Raw genomic sequence first — 24031 nt, forward strand, 5'->3', positions numbered from 1 at the left:
CAGATGACACACAGAATAACACTGGAGAAGGCGTCGACAGGACTGTGAAACTGTCAGTGCCCTCAAGCGATTTCTGTATCTGAGGAAAGAGCAAAGAAATGTCTCCTGTGTTTTTTGCATTTCCCTTTTCTTAGTCATAGTGGAGGGCTATCACTCGCATTATGACTTCAGAGTACTTCAAATATCTGTCTGAACTCCATTCATTGCTTCAGCATAGACTTGAAAAACAGCTAAATATATTTTTATTGCCTTGAGTTCCTTGTCGTTTGGATGCAAAAGTAGTCTTGTTGCAGGGCTTTAAAGAGTGGATATTTTAACTATGATTCGTAATTGAGATCCAGATGTGAATAACTCAGACACTTGAAACCTCCTTGATACAAAATTTATTCTGAATTTTTCTGTGTAAAAATCTCTGTTTTCTCTTTTATATATTTGCTTAAGTGAATAGAAGAAGAAACTTTTTACTGGTTGTAGTTCCTAGTTATCTGATGCATGCTTTGCAGAGAGACTGTGTCAATAAGCTGTTGACATTCACTGTGACTAAAATGATGACAATATTCATCCATTCATTTTCTGTTACTGCTTATCTAGTTTAGGGTCGTTGTGTGTCCAGAGCCTACTCGGAATCATTATTGGTGAGGCAGGGAAACACCAGTCTATCTCAGGGACACACTCACACATTCACTGACGCACTTACACCTATAGACACTTTTGAGTAGGCAGTTCACCTACCAACGTGTGTTTTTTGGACTATGGTAGGAAACCGGAGCCCCCGGAAGAAACCCACACACACTAAACTCCTCACAGATTGTCACCTGGAGCAGGGCCCGAACCCACAACCCCAACACCCTGAGCACAGCTTATCTAAGCAGCATTAAACAATGGTCTACATACCCTTATTTTAATGGATATTTATTTCTTATGCATTGAGCTCCTACATTTCCATAGGCATAACGCATGAATCTTTTGTGGCCTGTTTTACACTAACAAAGGTGAGAAGCTCCTGCATTAAACTTAGAAGTCTCTTTTTTTCCCATGGGTTTAAGGCCTTGAGTTGTCAGTTATCTCTGTGTACATTACACGGTTTCCGCAATAATTAACTCAGCCCTGCCTCTGTGTGTGTGTGTGTGTGTGTGTGTGTGCAGCGTCCATGCATCAGAGGTAGCAGTCCTTCAAGCTTGCCAAGAGAAGCCCTTGCAACAATTAAGCTAATCCAGTGAGCTTCCCAAGTGGCAGTAAGGGATGCCCTTGCCCTGTGGCTATGTTCCTTTGGGCCTCCCTGGACTACACTGTACTCTGGGGAGGGAGAGATCACTTACAAAGCTCATCACTGGCTTACTGACAGAGCTCAGTCATGACCTTCTCAAAATCAAAGCCAAATCCAAGTCAGGACTTAAAGCGAGGCTTTACTGAATCTTTGACTCACTTTTTTGTTCCCATTCCTGCAATTGTACTCTTTTTTTTTCATTTAAAACAACATTTCTGTTGAAGATCTATCCAGTGTCCTGAACTTGGTCAGCAGGCCAAGATGTATTATTTTGAACATGGTATCTATAAAAATAGAGGTTTCACCGGTTTAAAAAGAAAAAAGAAAATCTGCCATTTTTTGCTTAAGTTTTTTTCCCTATGAATTTGTCCATTTATATAGGTATATACATGTTACACAGTGTCATAAACCACACTATTTGAGGTTACTGAGAGAGTCACAAGTCACTTCATGCAAGTCTCGAGCGAGAATAAAACTTCAGCTTGATTAGCCAATAGCTTCAGCTAAATTAGCAGCTGTACTAATTAGCATATTTGCTATCACTCTGGCTATTAGCCTTGTATTCAAAGTGCCAAACCAAGCAAACTATCATTGTAAAGCATGCTGACAGGCTCTTTAGCTCATTACTTCCATGATGAAGCTTTGAATGAGCATAGCCTTGAACCTCTTTTCTCTAAATGGAGCAAGGAGATAGGAGCTGCTCCCTACAGACAAGCGTGTGGAGTGACAGGGAGCAAATTAAGCTGACCCAGACTAGCACAGGTTTACAAGGCACATGTCTTTCTGAGGAAATCAGCAAGCGTATCACAAAGAGAAAAGAAGAATGAACGAGAGGGCAATGTGGCTAGAGAATAAGAGTGGGTTTCTGAATGGTCCTTGCTCATATTTGAGAGTGGGAGGTACAAGGCAGGCTTGGTCTGGCCTTTGAAATGCAGCGGTGACAATGAGCTTCTGTTTGTGCCAGGCTCAGAGTGGGGTGGGACATGTGTCACGGGAGGGGCTGGCGTAGGTCAGAGGCAAAAGGTCAGGCGGAACCACTCAGGACCTCTATTTGAATTGAAGTGAATAGGAACAGTAAGTTATGTCTTTAAAGAAGCCTGGCGAGAAGACTGACAGGAGCTGAAAAGATAGAGAGAGTGAGAGGGTAAGAGCTATTCCCTGAAGGCCTACATTCTCAGACCAGCCGGGGGCTAGTATAGGAATGTGAGTCGTATGGTGCGATGCAAAAGGAAAGAGATTAGAAGAAGAAAGAGTACCAAAGAAGGCTAGGAAAGAAGGACGAAAGGAAGAAAGATGTCAGCGGAAGAGAACAAACAACGTTTGATGTTTAATTCGGCTGAAACATGGCCTAGTGGTTGAGTGGAGATAAAAGAAATGTAGTGTAAGAAGTAGGAGAGGATGAGTTTGCAGAGGTCAGGGCATCAGGTGCAGTAAAGGCAGTGCTTTGCTGCCTCTGTGTGTTTGTGAGGGAGTTTGAGGTTGGCAGCTTTATGGCACCCCACCCTCCCCCTCAAATGTAGGCTAGTAGCGAAGCATATCCGTGTGTATGTACAGCTGCTGCATTGTGCGTTGGGGTGTTTTTTATGGCATGGCCTTGATGCCTCATATACCACCCTTTATTCAGCCCCCTTCATCATAATACCACAGGGACACGCAGAAGGGGTGGAACCTGTGTATTATAAAACTATTTCCATGTTGTCCAACCTATTTCTTAAGTTGAGAGCTGGCCCTGATCTGATGTAAGGTATTGATATCAGCAGAAAATACTAGATTGCCCATTGGAGAGGAGAAAACTCTTAAGTCTCTCCCGTAAACAATCTAGACTGAAATAGAACTGCTAGTAGCACGGTAAAATATATAACAAAGCAGGTCATGTTATAACAATAACCATGGGATAACTGCAGCCTCAAAGTGCAGTTTTAAAGTTAATATAATGTTCTCCCAAAAGACGGTGTGAGCATTTTTTAAAGCTGTGTTTAATGCAGAGAGCTTCCCATTTAAGAGCCTTTACTAGGGATGTATTATAATAAAAAAACAAAAAAACAAAACATGTATTCTTAACGTAAACATTTAACAGTTGTCCTTCAGCACTATTACTTCTAAATAATATATATTTTCAGAGTTTATCAGTTTTTAAAACTTGGATATATACCAAACCTAAATAGTGTCAGAATATATAGAGTAGAGTAGTAGGCATGCATTAATGTAGAAATACTATAGCTATGTGCATATTCAATATTAAATATCTTATCTATCATTGTCACACATTTAAAATTCTAAATGCATTAATATAGATAAAATACAGGCATTTTGTTGCCTAAACCTTCTGCTCTTAGGGAGTATAAGATACATATCAAATACAGGTTTGAAATATCTGAAATTTAAACATGTACCTGGTACATCTCTTTATGCCTGTATGATTTTGATGAGGGACTATTGTGAGTCCCTAGTACGTAATAGTTCAAGTACCTTTATGTTGGATTAGTTACTTTTTTTTTCCTTGTGGAAAAACCCAAACTTCTCCTCAAATCAGTTTTAGTGTCAGAGTTTTTTTCCCCCGAAGTAATGAATGCTAGGTTCTTTGTTTAGCGGTCCAAAGTGGTAAATGCCATTTTTCTTTATAGACATATGAAACAGATTTAATGCTTTTGTTGCAGTTGTAGCCTCCTGAATCGGAGTGGAATGTGGCTAGAATGGATGGAGGCTTTGGTTGACAGACAGAGGAGACGTGAATTTATTCTTTTCTCGAGGAATAGCTGAGCTGTGTCGTCATGCCCTAAACTATGCTGTGTGGGTTTAATAAGACATGGTGAGGCTGGTCTGCGTAGCCTGCTCTATAAGCTCAGTCTGAGGATGAGAAACAGGCCGTTTTTAGGGCAAAATAAAATTGTCATTAATTAATGACCTAAATTCTGAGACTTCCATGTTAAGGTTTGGGCCTCTAAGGTTACTGAGGACTTCTAAGAGGAGGGGTCAGGTGATGATGTGTGGTTCTATGGCTTGGTTGGAAAACAAAAGTGGGGGTTAACTGCTGGAAATATGAATGTGTATTTTTAGCATGGAACAGTTTCACAGTTGACTAAATATAGGTCAATTAGGAGTCTTTCCTGCCATTCAGGAGTGTGTATATGAGCTTGCTTTGTGTGTGTGGATGTGTGGAGAGGGATACAATTACCACAACTGTGTGAAATGTTTCTATAGTAGTGCTAAGATTAGCCTCAGCTTTTGACATGCTGGGTTTTTTTTTTTTTTTTTGGCTCTGCTTAGATTGAATTAGGGCCTTAAATATCCATTTATTAGCAATCAAGTAATATAATAACATTTTAATCTATATATGATTTGAAAAGACCAATAAACAGAAACTTAACCGAATTATAACAAAAACATAGCAAATCCCCATTGACACCTTGTTGTTTCATGCGACAGGTATGTGGAGTGCAACTTGATATTTTAACCACATGAATGTGCACTTAGTTCTGGGTTATTCAAATAAAAGTCTGCTCGTCATATGGTGAGTTATAAGCAAGTCTACACACTAACCCTTCCCTCAAATTGTAGTTGTGCCTTGTGTTGTTCATTTCTTTACACTCACAATCCATACAAGATATAGGCCATTTAGAGTAGAACATAGACCATGTGCATTAAAGGAGACATTTTTTTGTGGTCACCCAATAAGTAAACATGGATAAAACGCACTGTTCATATTTTGCAGTGTTTACAGTTTCTGTTTCTCCCTTTACAGCGCTGGACTTTGTGTTTACGTGAAATTTCAAAGATGAGGTTAAATGGCTTACAGCTAACAAAACAAGCGTGGAGAAATAAGAGTACTCATTAAATATGGAGAAAACTAGTACAGAGGAGAAAGAGAACCACACAATATGTGTAAAATCCAGAGCTTCTGTTCCTCACTCCTGTACTGTAACTCATTCTCTTTTAAAGGAACAGGCGCTGAAAGCATTTTGAACCTGGCTGTTTAGACCCAGTGAGAGTGGTGCTGTGTCGTATAATCCTTGTGATATTTTGACCAAAGCATTTCACAAACGTTTGAACCAAAATGTTAAACCATCCAGCTAAATCAGCAAACCAGCAGGTGAACACGTTTCTGAATTAAACTCATGGGTAAAAACTTATATCAAGAGTTGAAAAGAAAGAGGAGTGATGCCCCTAATAATTGTTGGCAGTCAAAGTGGGATTTTTTTTAAACTCTTTATGCAGAACAGCATTATCACAGTATCTTGGACGCAAGAATGCATTTAGTGGCTAATCAGTATCCAGGCATAATCCAGCTGTTCTGATACTTATGAAATGGCCAATATTCTGTTCAACAATGAAAAATACTGTGTATATATATATATATATATATATATATATATATATATATATATATATATATATATTATTTTCTGATATAAAATATTTAACTTGCAGGGCAAAAAAAGTGAAAAATAAGAGTATTGCTTACAAAAATCCCATTTACACAGGTCTTGAACAAATGTTAGACATACCATTTTGTCAATATGTGTAGATTCTAAGGTAAACACACCCCTAGCTGTGGCATACCCCACTGATAGACCTGAACTGATAGAATTTTTCATTTTGTAAAAGACAGGAGACAGTCAAGCTATTTCGTTATTTGAACTGATTAATGTTGATACATTGAGAAGGTTTTAAAATCATGACGTAAGTATTAACTATTGTGTAATAATGGATTCATCATGACTGATTTATCATAACAACGCCAGGCTGGAATTAATGTAGACTCATAACAGATGCCTTAATTTGTGTGTGTGTGTGTGTATGTGTGTTTTATCTGGGTTTACTCTGATTAGGTATATGACATCAAGCTCACTGCAGTAAACTGAGGACTGTGTGCTGATGTCCTCCAGTGGGCGTGTAGTGTAATTGCACCTTTGTGTTTGTCCAAGACCCTCTGAAGGTCATCCTCTGTAGAATGATGTAAGAGCTGTGTGTTGGATGCTCTCTGCCCTGTACTGCAAGACTTTTTTAATAAATTTTTTTAAATACACTTATAAATTGAAATTCACAGAAACCTTGTGTTTATGAATGATTTAACTACATGCACAAGGTTGTAAAAACAAATGCATTTGTTATTAAATCTTGACCTGTGTGTGTGTGTGTGTGTGTGTGTGTGCATGCCGATTGGCCCCACGTGCCCTATTGTTCCTCTGTATCAGCAGCTGCATTGTCACAGTCGTCATGTTTGTGTAGTGGCCCTGTGTTCTCTGTCTCCATCAGCTTTTCATCCACAAATAATGGCTTTAAATAAATAATTTCATTATTTATCTTGATGATTGATTGATTACTGTGTAATTTCTCATTAAAGGAATGCTGTTGACTCAACACAGTGTAGTAGCTTCTGCCCACTAACTTGTATTATAAGCATGCTTTGACTCACAATTTTCTGATCTTTTATAACCTACAAGAAAATGCATCACAGTTTTCCTCAGGGCATAACCGAATATATTTAAACATACAACATTAATGGAAAAACGTGTGTATCTTTAGGTTTGTCTCCAAGGAGATATAGCAGTAAAGAGTAAGGCCTCATACTGAGAACAAAAACTAAAGCTGACTGCAAAATGCATGCAAGTCAGTGACATTGATTTTTCTGACAGCTCACTATAGTATCTGCCCCATCTACTGCCATAGAATGAGCATTGTACTTCCCTAATCTCACTCTCTCCATCTTCCTGTCTTCCCAGCAGACACAGAGATAAAGGAAGGAAAATAAATCAATAAGCCACAAGAAGCCGTGCGTAATCTAGTCACAGTCTAGTTTATTAACAGTCAGATAATATTCCACTGTCACCACAATTATTTTAAGAAACAAATATTGTCAGTGCAGACTTCATATCACAATAAAGACACAGTTAATTTACTCAGTGTCAGTTTATTAATATATTAATTAATTGTAGTTCTACTATTACAGACTGTTGTCTATCTGTTTCTTATCCCCATTTCACCCTGCTCTTCAATGGTCAGGACCCCTAAAGAGCGGTCAGTGTCACTGCAGCTCGGAGGATGATCCACCACCCAAATCTTACATGCTTTTTGGTTGTTATGTGGGGGTCCTGACCATTGAAGAGCAGAGGAACAGGTAGACTACAGTTCCGTGAATATGGGTCTTCTTACTGTGTCTTCCATTTCTCTGTATGCTCTATTTACTGATAAATTAATTTAACTGCATGTTAGGGTCCTACCCACACTGAATACACAATCACACACCACACTTCATACTCCGACTTTATGCTTTCATTACTTCAGCTACATTTTCACAAACATACCACTTTGAGCAGCAGTAGAACAACAGAAAATGTCACTTACACATTGTTTTGGTTTTGACTGATTCAGCAGACTCATTTTTACTTTAATTTTCATTTATGGTAACAAGCTTTCCATGGGCCTGCTGCATGATATTCTGTCCTCCATGGAGTAAACTGGGCATATAGCTAAGATAATAATAGGCTCCAGGAATGTTAAGACAAAGGTTTCATCTGAAATATTTGCTAATTTAAGGGGATGTCTATGGCTTATATTCATTTAAGGTGGAACAGAAGGTTTGAGAAGAAAAACGACGGTTGTTTGAACGTGGCTGGAGTTGAACTTGTCTGTAAGTTTTTATTCACTGATTGAGTTAACACACAATCTTATTTGTAACTCGAGTTGCTTCGTTTTGTAGCACTTTCGATAATGCAGATATGTCTCCCAAGCTTCTGGAGACAATTCCAACTTAAGTGATCCAAAACAGCAAAAATATGTCAATTTTACACACTCATAGAGCAGGAATAGAACAATATCCTCATCTCAGTTCATCCTTTTGAAAGTTTGGAGTTCTCTCCATTATTAAAAAAAAATGACATACTTTTTCTCTGCAATGAGCAGAGAGAGAGAGAGAGAGAAAGCCTAGCATTACTGAATGAGACCATTTTTTTTTAATAATTTACAGACACCAGAATCTTATAAATTTTATAAAAATAGTTTTTTGATTACAATCATGAACCTCTCCTTTTAAAATGATTAAACATCCATTTTGGAAATACAGGATTTCTTAGTTAAATATGTCACTTTTGCGTTGCAAAATTGTACATATGGACCACCATTAGCTTAGATCCTGCCAGATCATTTGAAATCCTATTAGGGTGTTAGCAAAAAAATTACAAATGGGTAAAAATTATTAAGCAAATTGCTAGGTTTATGCTTTCCCCATTGCTGACCATCTTGATTAGATATATACCCATTACTGTGGGACTGTATCTGGCTGTCAGTGTATATGGACTGAAAAAGTGCATGGTGTCACTGAGCTATGTTGCAGCTGCTGTTGTGGTTATTCTCGCCACCACAGCATAATGTCCACACACCATTCCCCATCCTTTTAGTAAGACAGCCAATAAGAGCAGTGGTCATTAGCATACAAAATTGACACAATGAAAATGACCTTTTCATTAAGAGAAGACATGCTTAAACACTTCACACAAAGACTGAACTAAGGTGTTATTTGTTTTCTGCTCTTCGCTGCGGTCTGTCACTGACCACAGGGAAGTGTTAAAATGATAAAGAGAAAAGAGTAAAGTAGGTCTCCTTGAATTTCTAAGGTCAGATTTGAGGACTGGAACTCTTTGTTTTATTAAGCGCTCTACTGCACTGTCAAGTCAAGTAAATATTAAGCTTAGTATTTTTTTTTTTTTGTGCACTGTAGAATCATGCTGACCCTGGGAGATCACCTAAGCTTCATTAGCTTCATTACCACCCACAGGTTTCAGAAACTCAGTGCCTTTTTATATCCCCAACTTTGTTTCCACTCACTGTTGTTTAAGGAACACACACACAGGACAGAGATAGACCCCTACACACACTTTCACTCTCAGCCCTAAATTCGGAGTTAAAGTGCGCTCTGCCTACTATATCAGGAAGCCAGCAGCGACAGAGCCAGGTCGTTGAGTCTAAAACGAGTCGACAGAGATAAAGAGCGAGTGAACGAGAGAGAGAGAGAGAGAGAGAGAGAGAGAGAGAGAGCGCGAGCGCAACATGAGTGCAGGAAAAGAGCAGCTCATCACACCACCAGCAGGCTGAACTGGGCTGGACAGAGAGAAAGAGAAGAGCATGGCAGAGTGAGAGGCGGAGAGAGGGATGGAGTTAGAGGGAGGGCTACAGAAAAAAAAAGGGTGAAGCTCCCTCAGTCACCTGAATGGCAGTGTTCGCTTGAGGTTCACAAGTAGGAGGAGGACAGCTGCTATGAGGAGAATCTCAACTCTCAGCACTTGAGAAGGATACTGACTGGAGGCTGAACAAAAAGACAAAAAGGAATTGTAGTCCTACAAACCATTGTCCACTTTATGGATCGGACCATGGATATCTTCAGTGGCAAACAGCTGGAAGCAAGACAGGAGCTGCTACAAAAAAGGCAACAGATACCTCATTGCGCTTGCTAGAGGAGGATGCTAACAAATGTTACAGTTGGACGTGTTTAATTTGATGAATACAGGCATTGACGGGAAGAAATTCACAACTGGATGGTCAAGAATCTTTCATCCTCACTATATATTCAAACTGCTGTTGAGGTGAATTGTTTTGTAAGGCCCAAGTGCTAAGGGGGGACTAAGGACAGCAATAGCTTAATTAATGTTGACTTCTCAGATACTTGAAGCATTTTGTAGATGTCAGAAAGAAGGGCTCTTCTTTCAGCACTGACTGGGCTAAGTCTCCACCTGGACTCCATTAGCGGACCTTAGAGGACCATTAGCTGAACTCGAAATGAGGAACAACCTCAAGAACCTGTTAGGAGATCCAATGTGCTGGCACTAAAGATGAATTAGGATGTATCTGGAAGACCACACAATGCAGGGAAGTCCAGTAACTACATGGATTTGAAGGCACAAGGCCTGTTAGTGGCTATTTCTGATCATTTATATAAAAGACGGACAACAGAACTAGTGCAACATTGGAGTAGAACTGGAATATGTTGAGGACGTTAGTAGTCAGTAAATTCAAAACAGGAGGTAACATTGTGGCGTAGGCTCTCATGTCTGAGGAAAGTGAAATTGTGTGTTTGTGGGTGTGACACCTGTGGATGACTGAACTCTGTGTGTCCTCTGCTGGTGGCATGTGGGCTCTGAAGCGCTCCGTGACAGGTGTCCCAGCCCCAGCCGGTAAGGAATGGTGTTTTGAGTTCCCAGTGGGGGTGGACTGCAGTGACCCCGAGCCACGCTGCATATGGCTGGCGGTTCTTAGGAACATCAACGTCCGGCCCAACCGCATATGGGTCCCTAGGAGGGACATGCTGCACTGGCGTCTACGTAGGGTAAGATTCAATCAACAGTGTTTGATGGACTTTTGCATGTAAGAAGTACCAAATATATTCTTGTGGCAATGGACCACAAGAACCACTTTCCGTACCCTAAGAAACCTTTTAGAAGACATGTCTTTAAAGAAGCATTCTAAGTTTAAGTACAGTACAGAGGATTTTAGCAGCGTTCACACAAAAAAAATTGTTGTTACTCATCACTTTTCATTACTGAGGTCAAACCAGGTGCCAGTTCTGAATCATCCACAATGAGCATTTAATCAAAACTTCACAAGAGGAAACAATGTATTCTATTCAGATGATCTCTGCCTTCCTGTTTAGTTGAACACAGTGTACTTTAGCATTACAGTTACTTTCTAAATTTATTCCACTGCGGATGGAAATATAAAGGTAAAAGTATATTGCTATACATCTTTGAACTGTGTTTCGTTTGAAAGCAGTAACTGGTGTTTTTCCCCCTTTCAAAACATTTTTCCATTTTCCTCCTTTTGATTTAATAGCATCAGATTTCAAGCTGTAATGTAATTTTGTTTTTCCCAAAATATAAATCATGAAGATCATAGATCCTACGCTCTCAGAAAAAAAAGTAGATAAAAAGAAACATATGAAATCAACACGAAAATACCCTCAATTAATATATGGTACAGTTATCTTCCATAATTAAAAGTAGTGAATGTGTTGTTTTGAGAGTACCACCACAGTGACCATTTATCTGAGAATGTAGCGGTGGACATGATTTTATGAGACCATTAACACAGTAAATTGTATTGTGATGTAATTTGTCAATGCATGAAATGATGTCTCAGTATGTGCTTTTATCTGTGTGGGTGTCTTAGCTTTGTCTATGTTTAAGTATTACCTCTTTACAACCACAATCAATGAATTGTAACCGCAAAAAATGCACATTAACAAGCAGCTGCCCATTTTGACTTTCTTTACATCAAAATCCATGTTACTTTGTCTGTTTTTATTTTTTAAATATTTCATATTTGCTAATCTTTTAATCATTTAAACAAATGCACGTATCGTGCATTACTGTTTTGCCTGTTCCAGTTTATTCCCAATCCTCAGAAATACACGATCCTCAGAGTATTGGATATAGTTGCAGATACATCAGATCACTCCCCAACCCTGTTTAGAACCAGAGCAGAACTAAATGTGTGCTAGATTCTTTAACCGTGATGCTACTGTGTCCTGCTCTCAGCATTAGTCTATGCTGATATTTTAAGCCTGGCTCTACCTGGGTGTTGTTTAGCCTTGGGCTGCATGCTGGTTTGTCCTGGTGTTTTGCTCTGTTGGGGTTGTGTCTACACCTCCTCCACTGCATTACATAAGTATTGCTTTGAGGGCCACTGATGAGTAGTGGAGTGGAAGAAATCAGAACGGCTCCCGTGCCTCCACTATATATTTGTGTGCTTGTTGCGTATGTGCGAGAAAGTGAGTCATGGACAGTGCACTAGAACGTCCTCTTATCCAATGGTAGGAGATCAGCGTAGACGATCTTTGGATGAACTGAGGAAAAAATAGGCCACGTTGGTCAGAGCCCTAGGAAATTAAAAGTACACACATACATATAGTACAGTACAATATATAGACAATTTTTTACAGTGATTATATCGTAAATTTATTGCTACATATTGGCTTTATAGTAGAACTAAAAGATACTAAAATGTTGTTAGCCTGCATTATTTTATACAGCCTGAGTATTTGCTCATCTGCATTCTTTTAGATCTTTGTTTGATAATATGAATGCCTGGCTCAAATGAGGATTTATTAATTACTTTTTTTATTTTAACGCACACAAAAAAAATTGTTAGAATCAATTTGCATATTGCAGCCATCAGCAAAACAGTACTGTGATTGAAAGCCAGATTAATCTTAAATCTGAAATCCATGGGAAATCACCACTGACAAATTATTCCTAGACTAGGCTCAGTCCATGTCCACAAACCCAGGCCTATATAATAGAGCCTGAGGACCTATAGATATTTCTTTATGTAACAATACAGTTGTTTTCTAAACCAGACTATTTTTCAGTGCATTAAATCAGAGTAAAGTGACTATACTGCATTGTGCTGTGCCGTGTCATTTGCGTGTAAGTGTTCTTGTGACCTGGAATCTTACGCTTGTGTGTGTACGCTTACGCTCACCCCAGTGTGACATGCCTAGTACTGGAATTCAGAGAAGAATCCTGTCATTTCAACACAGCGCTTACATCACTCTCTGTTCTTTTCCCCCATCATCTCTCTCAGCCTCTCTCTATGTGTTTCACTCTCTTCCTCCTCATTCCTCTGCCTCTGTGTCATCCATTGTCCCTGCATTGGGTGTCTGAACATGCCCTCGAGTGCACGGGCAATGCACACATTCCTACCTTGCAGTCTCATATCCTTTTAATTTTCTTTAATAATAGCCTTTTATTCTTTAATATGGTGTACATCTGCTATCATCAGAACCATACGTGTTCACTTTAAAACTGTTAAATGTTAACTTTACTTGAATAATAGATATCATTGTATATTAGTGTTTTAAAGAAATATGATATATTTTGTGGTGTTGCGTAAGGATACCATGTGGACCAAATATTAATTTTCATCGGTATGCAGACGATCCACAGCTGCACATTTCTGTAGAGCCAATTAACATACACTCTGTGCTTCCTGACTACCTGTCTGTCTGCTATTAATCAGTGGATGAGCAACAATTAACGAAAACTAAAGGATGGAAAAACAAAAATACGCTTTGCAGGCCTAACGTTTTATATGAAATGATCTAATTTGATTTCTATGAATACAGAATAACGTTGATTCTAAAAGTCAGTGAATTTTATTGCCATCACCAGATGTGTTGAGGGAAAAATTAAATGTAGTTTCTCTGAGACACAATGCTAAAATAAGATTTTTTATTTATTATTATTATTTTAAGTACTGACCTGTTTCTCAGCGTCGCCACAAAACTAACAAACCCCTGTAGGCGGGACTATGACTCCATTGGCTGCAGCAGTAAATGATGGACAGCTAAGTCTGGCTGATGATTGGCTAAATAAAAGTGACGACAATGAAAAGCGCGTTCTCTGTTTGGGAGCCGTGGAGGTTCTACTCCTCCCTCCGGCTGAGGGAGAGCAGAGTGTCTCAAACAAATCACCGTCACAACAGCGCTCTTTTTTGGAATTAAAACGTCGCCACTGGTTTCATGTTTGTCCTTTTGTTGACTTAAAGTTATCAGAGTATACCTGAGCGCGCGATAAATGTGCTGAGAACAGCTTCAGCGGCATACACGAACAAAGTGAGGTGAGGGAGTCTTCGCGCGAGAGAGAACAACAGCTGAACGGGACATGTGTGCACTTTTTTAAATGACCTCCGTGAAGCTGGCCCAAAAAATGTTTTGTGCCGCAAAAATCATCGTTTGTGCTGGTAACGTTTTTGAAGAATTACACATATCTTATTACCTGTTACGTGAGGCAGCCCCTCATTCGTGGCCAAATCGCGCCAAAGTGGTCTCATTCGTTCACGCCTCGTTTGTGCCGTTAAAAGAAACATTCGTGCCATTTTCATTCTTAAGTTATTCAGCCATAAAGTTTCAACGAGTGACGTCACTCAGCCCCTCACCAACGTCCAAATCGCTCCAAAGTGGTCTCATTCGTTAGTGCCTCATTTGTGCTTCACATACAAGGACGCACATCTGTCGTTTTCGATGGCACACACATAAAATACTGAAGTACATGCATAAGACATAAACAATAAAGTTCAGAGATTGAACTAGATGTGCTTGATCATAAAAAGAGTGTCAATGTGTTTATTTCTATTTAATAAATGCTGAGATCCCCTGAGTGATAAAAGATGGTAGTCCAGTTGGTACAAAATGTCCATATGTCTGAGGTGGGAGGGGTTGATGAGGGCACAGATGGACAGAGGAGCTTTGACACACTTCAGAGAAACTAGAGCAGGAAGAAGGCCTAGAGACATTAATAAGCCCAGAAATGTTTAAGGAAACGGTGAGACTAAACTTCTGGGAAGTGTTTTTATAAGACCCACTGGCTGTGTAGTAGAAAGCGACAAGCCTTCCCATATTAGTTGTGGAGTATTTTTAGAGAAGAGAGGATTCCCTTAATGGCTGGCTGAGGGAGGTACTGTGCTTCCTGCTTCAATGTTTCCACTTCCTGTTTTTGTTTTCCGGTGGGTTGCGAGGTGATGGAATGCTGGGCTGAGCTGATGGAGAGGAACCAAGGGGAACAGGAAGAGGGTGGGTGCAGGAGACAGACGAGAGAGAGTGAGCTAGCAGCCATCAGATGAATTACAGCAGACTATTTTCACATGATGTTGTCAACATCTAGGTTATCTAGACATTTTTCAGAAAATATGACTTTTATATGACTCAAGAATTTGCATCTTCATGGCTCAGGTGATTCTTTTAAAATTCCTTAGGAGACGTGAGAGACTAGCCCAGATTAGAATATATACTTTTAGAAGAATATACTTTTTCTGGCTTATGTCATGAATGCTGAACATGGTATGATTGGCTGGGAGGGTAATTAAATAAATAGATTATTATTATTATGATTATGTAAAATGTTTTTCTCAATCAACATAGTGCTGGTATTCCAGGTAGGCTCTGGACCCACCGTGACCCTGAACTGGATAAGCGGATACAGATAATGAATGAATGAATGAATTTGGTGCTGGTATATAACTATATATAATTATTATAAATATTAAGACATAAACGTAAAGGGATTTATTTTTCTCTAAAAAGTGGTAGCTGTGTTGTGAGGGAGTGTGAAGGACACTTCCAAATGTTCTCCTTGGATCGTATGCATTTTTTAGTTCAACAGCAGGGTTATATTGCTTGGATCATAGTTTTTTTAGTCTCATTTTCTCAGGTGCCTAAAACTTTTGCTCAGCACTGTATATATGTGCCCTATAGCCATTTGTCAAGTGGCTTCTGCATGCTAAAAGACCCTTAAGGGAATGCCTACGATTGTGAAACATAGTTCTATGTTCTGTGTTTGTTTTTAAGGTGAAATAATGTGTTTGAGGGTAAATAACTGTTGTTTGTACGTAGCTGAAGTTGAACTTGTCTGTAAGTTTTTATTCACTGTTTGAATTACTACAGAAGCTCATTTGTAACTCATGTAGTTTAATTTTGTAGCACTTTCAGTAATGCACTTAGCCGTCTTCCGAGTTTGGAAACAGCTCTACGTTAAGTGATCCAAAACAGCAAAAATAAGTCAATATTACCCACCTATGGAGCAGTAATAGAATAATATCCTCATCACGGTTTGTGTTTTTCAACGTTTAGAGTTCTGTCCAATGTCTAAAACAATTCCAGATGCCTCTGCCATGAACAGAAAGAGAGAGGGAGCATATCGGACAGAGCCAGATTTGTTTTTTGTTTTTTTGCTTTTTTACTCATCTACAGACACTGGGGCTTCGTAAACACATTAGACAGGTTTTGAGCACGCAAATGGTGAGGAAATATCTGTTTCTTGATTACAATCATGAACTTTGTCAGTGCAATGTGTGTCTGCAAAAGAGCTTATATTTTGATCAACACGTGTTCTATTAAGAGTGAAGGGTTTGAATCTGTTTTGCTTTAGATGCTCTTTATGACAATGGGCTGTGGATAGAAATACCGGAAGCTGGTTTTTGAAACCATTCTACATGCTATGAATAGACCTAATCAATGACCCATCTGTCAAATGCATCCACGTCTGGGTCTGAGTGAGGAATATTTTGGGAAATTAATGGACTCTTAGTGTTCCAGTGCTTCCACCTCACTCCCTACTTGACCTACACTTCAAGACCGACCTTTGTTCACACGTTTGGCATTTTTTTGTCAGTGTGTGAATGAGGGTGCGTGCGAGTGGGTCGTGTTTTAGCACTCCTGTTTTTCTACATCAGGAACCACTGTATTTACTTTTGCACTCTGCTATTGTTGGTAGGTCCCATGTGATGGTTGATTATAGCATCTATGTTTAAAATAGACATTCCTGAGACATTCCTCGCTCCAGTGTGAAGGGGGTGGGGGTTGGTCTTTTGCCCCCAACACTGGGTGGAGGTTACTGTAATAAGCCAAATGTGTTATTGAATCACAGACCTAATCTAGACACCCTGTTTTGGGAATGGTAAAGCAAGGGAGACAGTCTTAACTGAGTCACTGGCACAGACAGGATATCTTGCTGATGGGATCTGAGATTATTAATATAATGTAAGCTCATCATACACTCTAGAGGAAGTTGCTCAGTCGTCTATTTTGTCACTGTTCTTTACAATGGTCTCCATGTTGTGATGTTTCAGGCAAAAGGGCGGAGAGATGGAGTTCCGTCACCCAACGAGAACGCTCGTCCGATGTCTGTGGAGAACGTGCCGTGGAAGGGGCCCCGTACTGTGGTCCTGCAGAAGAACTCTCAGGGCTTTGGCTTTACGTTGCGGCACTTCATAGTGTACCCACCAGAATCAGCCCTCCACACCAATCTAAAGGTAAATTAAATCCTTGCAAATATCCATAAATATCTGTAACGAATAGAAGGAAAATTGTGTAACAGTTTAGAAAATGCAATACATGTAGGATAATTAATAATGATATTGTATTTCAAGCTTGTGACATATATTATGATACACTGAGTTAGTGGCTTAAATAGGAATTCCAGAAAGCCAGAGCACTTTAAGTGTGGCTACTTTATAGCCTACACAGCAGTGGCCCATTGCCAGCAGCGTCAGTCAGTCTTAAGGCCATTATTCCACAGACGGAGTCTCCTTCAGGGAGATCTACTGACCTCTCCCCTCGCTCTCAGCAGTGGTAGGGTCCAGTCATTCAAACATTTCTGTGATCAGTAAGCAGGTCATAAGTGGACATGAGCAATCTGCTAAGAGGGCATTTTGAGATATGAAGCGCTGGGACCTTAACCCTAATCACCTCGGGAGCTGTGGCCTGCACACCTCTGTCCTGCGGTGCACTACTGTCCCCAGCTCCGCTCACAGTGAGGGGGTCAGGACAGACAGGCGCTTTCACTCACTCTAAAGCCCTGCTTTTGTCTGCATGTGACAGGAATGAGCCATGTCAGCGAAGCCCCAAAGCCTGCATGCAGCCGGTTGTAGTCGAACTGTCCACTCAGCTTTTGTGTGCATGTGTGTGTGTGTTCTGAAAATGAAACCTTTGGATGTTTTCTTGTGCACCTTGTGTGCAGGTTTTGAAATAGTTGAGTGTGTTCAAACGGCTTTAATACTTTTTCCCAACCCATTCATCAGTGAACTAGACTCTAACACAGGGGTGAACATCATATGCCACATGGGATAGACACGGCCCAATCTGGTCTTTCAAAAAGTAATGACACGTTTAAATAAATAACGCTGGCACAAGAAATTGGGCACTGGAGAACACTGCCACCTAGTGTTTATTTCTTCTGTCTGTCTCCCCACCTCTTTCTCTCTTTCTCTCTCTCATCTCTCCTTTTTTACCCCTACCCTCTCTCCTGTGCATTCTCTTTTCTCATTCTCTTCTCTGATCTCTCCCCACCTCCCTCTCTTTGTTTTCATTCATTCATTTATTGATTGTGGGTGGCAACCTGGTATTACAAGTTTTTTTTTAATTAATGCTATAATACAACATTATACAGTACATGTTTGGGACACATAACATATTTAAAACCAATACACATATTAGAATATCAATCATACGAACACAAAGTACAAAAAGAAACAAAGAGCAATAAAAGTGTAAAAAGGTAAAAAAAAAACCCCACCTTAATCCAGTGGTTCCCAAAGTTGGAGGGGGGACGTCAAAACAAATGAGCAATGCACATTTATGCAAATGACACAACGTGCAGCAGATGATGAGATTTCTCAAGCCGCAACTTCCAAAGGGAAAACAAGAAAATATGAGGCATATCTCAAAGCAAAGCTCATACCAGTCACTGAAGAGATGTGGGGATTAAATGTGCACGGCAGAAAAAGTTTGGGAAACACTGCCTTAATCGTTTTAGAGGATTAACATACACACACATATATGGCTATACAGTACTGTGCAAAAGTTTTAGGCACCAGAGATTATGAGATTTAAAAAGCCATTTATCTGAGCATTAAGTGTTTATTTGCTAAAAAACAAACAAACAACAAATAACGCCCAACATTAGAATAAAACCAAACAAAAAATTATTGTGATATTCTGTGTGTGAATGTGTTGGTTTAACTTTTTCCATATCTCTCCTCATGGCAGTCCATAATATTTGAGGTTATCATCCAATACCTAGTTTTAGCAGTTAATAAATAATAATCTGAAATAATGTGTGCTAATGATTTAACAAATTCATGCAATCAAGGAGAATCTGAACAAATAATTATTCTTCAAACTCACTCACACCTCCTTCTTGTTTTTTATTATTATTATAATTTTTGTATTTACTGTGATTATATATAAATTTATACAAGCACCACACTCACTGAGAAGGCATTAGTTTAAATATATATAATTATCTTAGGTGCCTAAGACGTCTGCACAGTACTGTATATGCAAATTAATTGGAAGAAGCAATATGCACTTGAATTAAATCTCTAAGAATTGTGAAATATTTTTAAATAAACAGATTTTTTGGCTTAGGTTTTTAAAAATGATATATATGAATAATGTTAACCAATAAAGTCATTCTTAAAGACGGTATAGCAGGGAGGGAAGAATTTAAAGTTACACACATGGATATGATATTTACCCATAATGATAATTATGTTTGCACCATTTAAGTGTAATTGACCCTAGATAAAATGCATTTGTGCACCACTGATTTCATTTCTTTAGTCCTTATGATGAGCAATAGCTCCCTCTCGTGGTAAACAAACAAGACTACATTGAAAAATTGGCTGATTTTGTTTTTCTCTGTCTTGTTCCAGGATGAGGAGAATGGAAATGGGAAAGGTGAGGTCGCCTGTAGCTTCATTATTTTTTTTCTGCTCTAGACAAGATGATTGACATCATCATGATCCACATTCAGTTACAGAGTACACAACACTACAATTACAATATATGAGCTTTACAGATTTACCATGCATAATTATATATAATCACTACATATATATTCACTGGGAGAGCTCCATATGCATTTTAATCACAGCTAAATATGCATAGACAAGTTTGGGTCTATTTTATGAAGAGAAGTGACACCATGGAATGTTAAAATTATATATGCCTTTTAATTTATAATTACAGTTTCTTAAAATGAAAAAATGTCTTTAAAAATTCGTATGCTGTTGTTCTTAATCTCAACAGCCATGGGCTCATCTAAGCAACTGACTTCGGATAGAATATACCCATATCGACTCTTAAAAATCAACAGAAGACTGTAAAACTAAACTTAATCCTATACTATTCTAAACTATTCCATTTTTCACAATCAGAAATATAATTAAGGGCGGCACGGTGGTGCAGCAGGTAGTGTTGCAGTCACACAGCTCCAGGAGTTTGTGGGTTCGATTTCCACTCCGGGTGACTGTCTGTGAGGAGTTTAGTGTGTTCTCCCCGTGTCCCCGTGGGTTTTCTCCGGGTGCTCCGGGTTCCTCCCACAGTCCAAAAACCCACGTTGGTAGGTGGATTGGAGACTCAAAGTGTCCGTAGGTGTGAGTGTGTGAGTGAATGTGTCAGTATGTGTGTGTTGCCCTGTGAAGGACTGGCACCCCCACCAGGGTGTATTCCCGCCTTGTGCCCAATGATTCTGGGTAGGCTCTGGACCCAACGCGACCCTGAACTGGATAAGCGGTTACAGATAATGAATGAAAGAATGAAATATAATTAAGACATGGAAGCTAAGAAGGACTGTTAAAGACAAGACTAAGACCAAAACATTTCTTTGATGGAACAGCTTTCAGATTGGTCAGAAAGGTAAAGCAAGCCCCCCTTTAACAGTAAGATTTGGCAGGCATGAGAAGTGGTAGTGTTGTTGGATAATTATTATCTGACTTGCAGGGTCATCAGAAATAAACCTTAACTGTAATCCCTGATATCGCCTACCTTTTGTGTATTGAAGACTTTATCTGTGCTGTTTGGGTTCATGCTCATTTACTCAGGGAGCAGCCGTCTTGAGCCCATGGACACTATATTTGTCAAGAATGTGAGGGAGAAGGGTCCTGCCCACCAGGCTGGGCTTTGCACAGGTAAGACACAGTAGATTTACTTCATCTTCCACAACTCATTAAGATTCATTCCAGTTTTTGAGTGTGTAAGAGTGTATGCGTTCTTTTGTGTGTTTGTGTAGGAGACCGACTGGTGAAAGTGAATGGGGAGAGTGTTCTGGGGAAAACATACTCTCAGGTTATAGCACTGATCCAAAACAGGTAGAACAGTAGGACTGCACTGTATATCATTTATTTATCATTAGTACAGTTTTGTTTTATGTGATACAAAAGGCAGCATGCACATGAACTGAAAGCTGTAAACATCGTAATCAGTCTCTGAGATTCCAGATTTGGATGTTGTGATAAATACATTCTTATGGTCCTACAGTTATATGAGGCATATTACAATTGGGAAATAGCACAATATAATTCTAATAGAATTGTATGGCTACACCTGTTGTAAAGCTCTAGTTAGTGCAACAAATACAGACCATAGAAAAAGCATGCTTTAGTTATGCAGTCGAGCTAATTTATTAATCATTTCTTTTTTTTTCTCCTCTGTGTTTCTCTGCACAGTGAGAGTGTGCTGGAGCTGTCCATCATGCCTAAAGATGAGGATGTGCTCCAGTTGGTAAGTGTGAGTATGACCTTTCTGCTGTTCTTCCTTCTCTCCGCTTCCTCTCCCAAAAGCCCATCACATTCATATGTAATTCTTCTCAGCATGGCAGTATCTGTTTATTGATTAGAGTTATGTCTTTGAAGCACATTGATATGAAAATTTCATACATTTCGTCTTTGAGTTTTTATTACAGAATTGCTGGCAGCTATCAGCCAGATGCATTCTCATTAATTAGTGATTAGTTGTGCCCTTGCAAAACATGATTAGGTTAGATTCCACCCACATCTTAGAGCATGCAGTGATCTACAGCTATAAAAAGCTTTGATTTCCTTCCTCAGTTCTGCCCTATCTGCTCCTCTGCACTTCTTTCTCCCACCCCTCTACGACCTCTCTATAGTTAGTGTTTCTTTCTTTTTCCCGAAGGCATACTCTCAGGACGCCTATCTGAAAGGGAACGAACCGTACACAGGAGGAGCCCAGAACCTTCCAGATCCTCCTCCAATATGCTACTCACGCAGCAAACCCAATGCTAGTGGCCAGCCCGACAACCTGAACTGTAGACCTGCTGGCCCGAGTGGTCCCTTGGACAATGGCATGGGGGGTGCAGGCCACCGTCCGGATGCCCCTGTCCGTCACGCTCTAGGTCACCACCGCGCTCGCTCCTCATCCTCAGCCGGCATCACCATCAGCCCCCTGGACTTCCATTTTGCCAACCACAACGCAGCCATCGCCTCTGCCTCACTGCCCTACCCTCGGAAAAACAGCCTTCCACAGTCTCGCAGTGACCTGTGCCACCGGGCTCTGTGTGACTGGTACTACAGCCAAGCCGCCGAACGTCCGGCACTGGCTGCGTCCTGCCGAAACCGTAGCATCTCCCAGGACAGGCTGGCCGAGGTGGGTCTGGCACCGGGAGGGCGTGAAGCATGGCCCCACAGTGCCTCTCAAGACACGCTGCTTCTGCATTACGGAGCAGCCGTGGGGGTGAATCACTCAGACTCACACTGGCTGGGTAGGTTGGGAACGTCTGCTGCCTCTAACCGCTCCTGCTCAGAGAACCTGCTTGCTGCTTACGCTGCGTACGAACAAAGCTATGGGCGCTCCCTAGAGACTCTGGACCAGGCGTCTGCTCTGGTCTCCCCACGCTGGACCCAGCACCAGCAGAGCAACCAGCCCATCAGGACAGAGGAGCAACCCAGCCAGAAGCCTCATCGGACACTCGCTTCAGCAACCGTGCCCCCCTCAGGTCGGGGGTCCACCCACAGTCTGCAGCAGGCCGCCTCTCAATCTCAGTCCAGACGTCCGCCTGCACAGACTGTAGATGACCAGACAGTTGGTTACCGTAGCTACAGTCCATCATTCTGCCGCAAGGCAGGCCACCTCATGCAGCAAGCCCACTCCTTTAAGGACCCTTCCTACACAGGACCACCCCTGAGCTGGACTCCCACACCCAAAAGCAGCCCTCCAGAAAGCTCCAGCGCAGCTTCGGGCAGAGAATCGTCCCCTCTGTCCTTGGCATCCATGGCTGAGACACAGGATTCAAAGCCAAGCTCAGGAGTTGGAGGAGCAGTAGAGGAGCCTGTTCAAGCTCAGACGCAGGAGGTGGTCCTCAGACAGAAGCCACCGATGGGCAGACGCACACCCCATGCAATGCGCCACCCCAACTACAATCTTCCTGTGGACTCCCCTGAGCCTCCTGCAGCTTCAGCCTCTGCCGCACAGCCAGCAGACCCCAAAAGCCGAACCAATGGCAACCTGCAAGCCCTGCCTGTGGAGCAGGACTCCCTGGCATCTATTCCCTTTATAGGTCAGTGTGAGAGAGCCATTGTTGTTGTGTGGATTTAAACGAAATTAATACATTGTAATAGCTAACAGTAAAAGAGAAGTAACTGCTGATTTTTAAAATGAGATTTAATTCAAGAAATCTATGAAAACTAAAGTTTCTGTATGCTTAAAGGCATCTAGAGACTGTGGATGACCTGGGAATGCAGTCCTGAGGAAGTCACAGACCATGATTTATTTTGTATTTTCTTGGCCATCAAATACAAATTATTCATTTTCATCCCAGAATCACGAAAGAAAAAACCCAGAATTGTACAGGCTTCATCCTATTTATTTCATCATTATAATTTTAATTTTCAAGATAATTAGAAAACAATTTTGAAATTAGGTGGCGCAGCAGGTAGTGTCGCAGTCACACAGCTCCAGGGACCTGGAGGTTGTGGGTTCGATTCCCGCTGCAGGTGACTGTCTGTTAGGAGTTGGTGTGTTCTCCCCGTGTCCGCGTGGGTTTCCTCCGGGTGCTCCGGTTTCCTCCCACAGTCCAAATACACACGTTGCAGGTGGATTGGCGACTCAAAAGTGTCCATAGGTGTGAGTGTGTGTGTGTCTGTGTTGCCCTGTGAAGGACTGGCGTCCCCTCCAGGGTGTATTCCCACCTTGCGCCCAATGATTCCAGGTAGGCTCTGGACCCCCCGCGACCCTAAATTGGATAAGCGGTTACAGATAATGGATGGATGGAATTTTGAAATTATGTAAGTCCACACTCTGCCATTACTATAGGTTTTATTCTTTGTGGGAGATATACTTTTGGCTTCCCAAAGAAATTTGCTGATCTATATTTTCTGTACTTTTAAAATCATGAACATTCTTATTCTCGTCATCCGAGTAATCCCAGAAATGTTCATCGACGATGAGTTGTGGGTTCTGAGATGGTCAGTCCTTTGTTC

At 40.6% G+C, this 24031-nt stretch overlaps 1 protein-coding gene across 3 annotated transcripts in view; it reads left to right on the forward strand.

The window, feature by feature from the left end:
• arhgap23b (Rho GTPase activating protein 23b) overlaps window positions 1-24031 on the forward strand; it is a 62747-nt gene that overhangs the window by 21744 nt on the left and 16972 nt on the right. For 2 of the 3 annotated variants that reach the window (XM_066665021.1, XM_066665023.1), the window contains 6 exons: window positions 16883-17065; window positions 19469-19493; window positions 20639-20725; window positions 20827-20905; window positions 21263-21323; window positions 21729-23109. In XM_066665021.1, the coding sequence (XP_066521118.1) occupies window positions 16883-17065; window positions 19469-19493; window positions 20639-20725; window positions 20827-20905; window positions 21263-21323; window positions 21729-23109 (1816 nt within the window). The remainder of the gene's footprint in view (window positions 1-16882; window positions 17066-19468; window positions 19494-20638; window positions 20726-20826; window positions 20906-21262; window positions 21324-21728; window positions 23110-24031) is intronic. The other variant, XM_066665022.1, reaches the window with a different exon arrangement.

Source organism: Hoplias malabaricus, chromosome 3 (genome assembly GCF_029633855.1).
Source record: "Hoplias malabaricus isolate fHopMal1 chromosome 3, fHopMal1.hap1, whole genome shotgun sequence".
NCBI classification, from domain to species: Eukaryota; Metazoa; Chordata; class Actinopteri; order Characiformes; family Erythrinidae; genus Hoplias; species Hoplias malabaricus.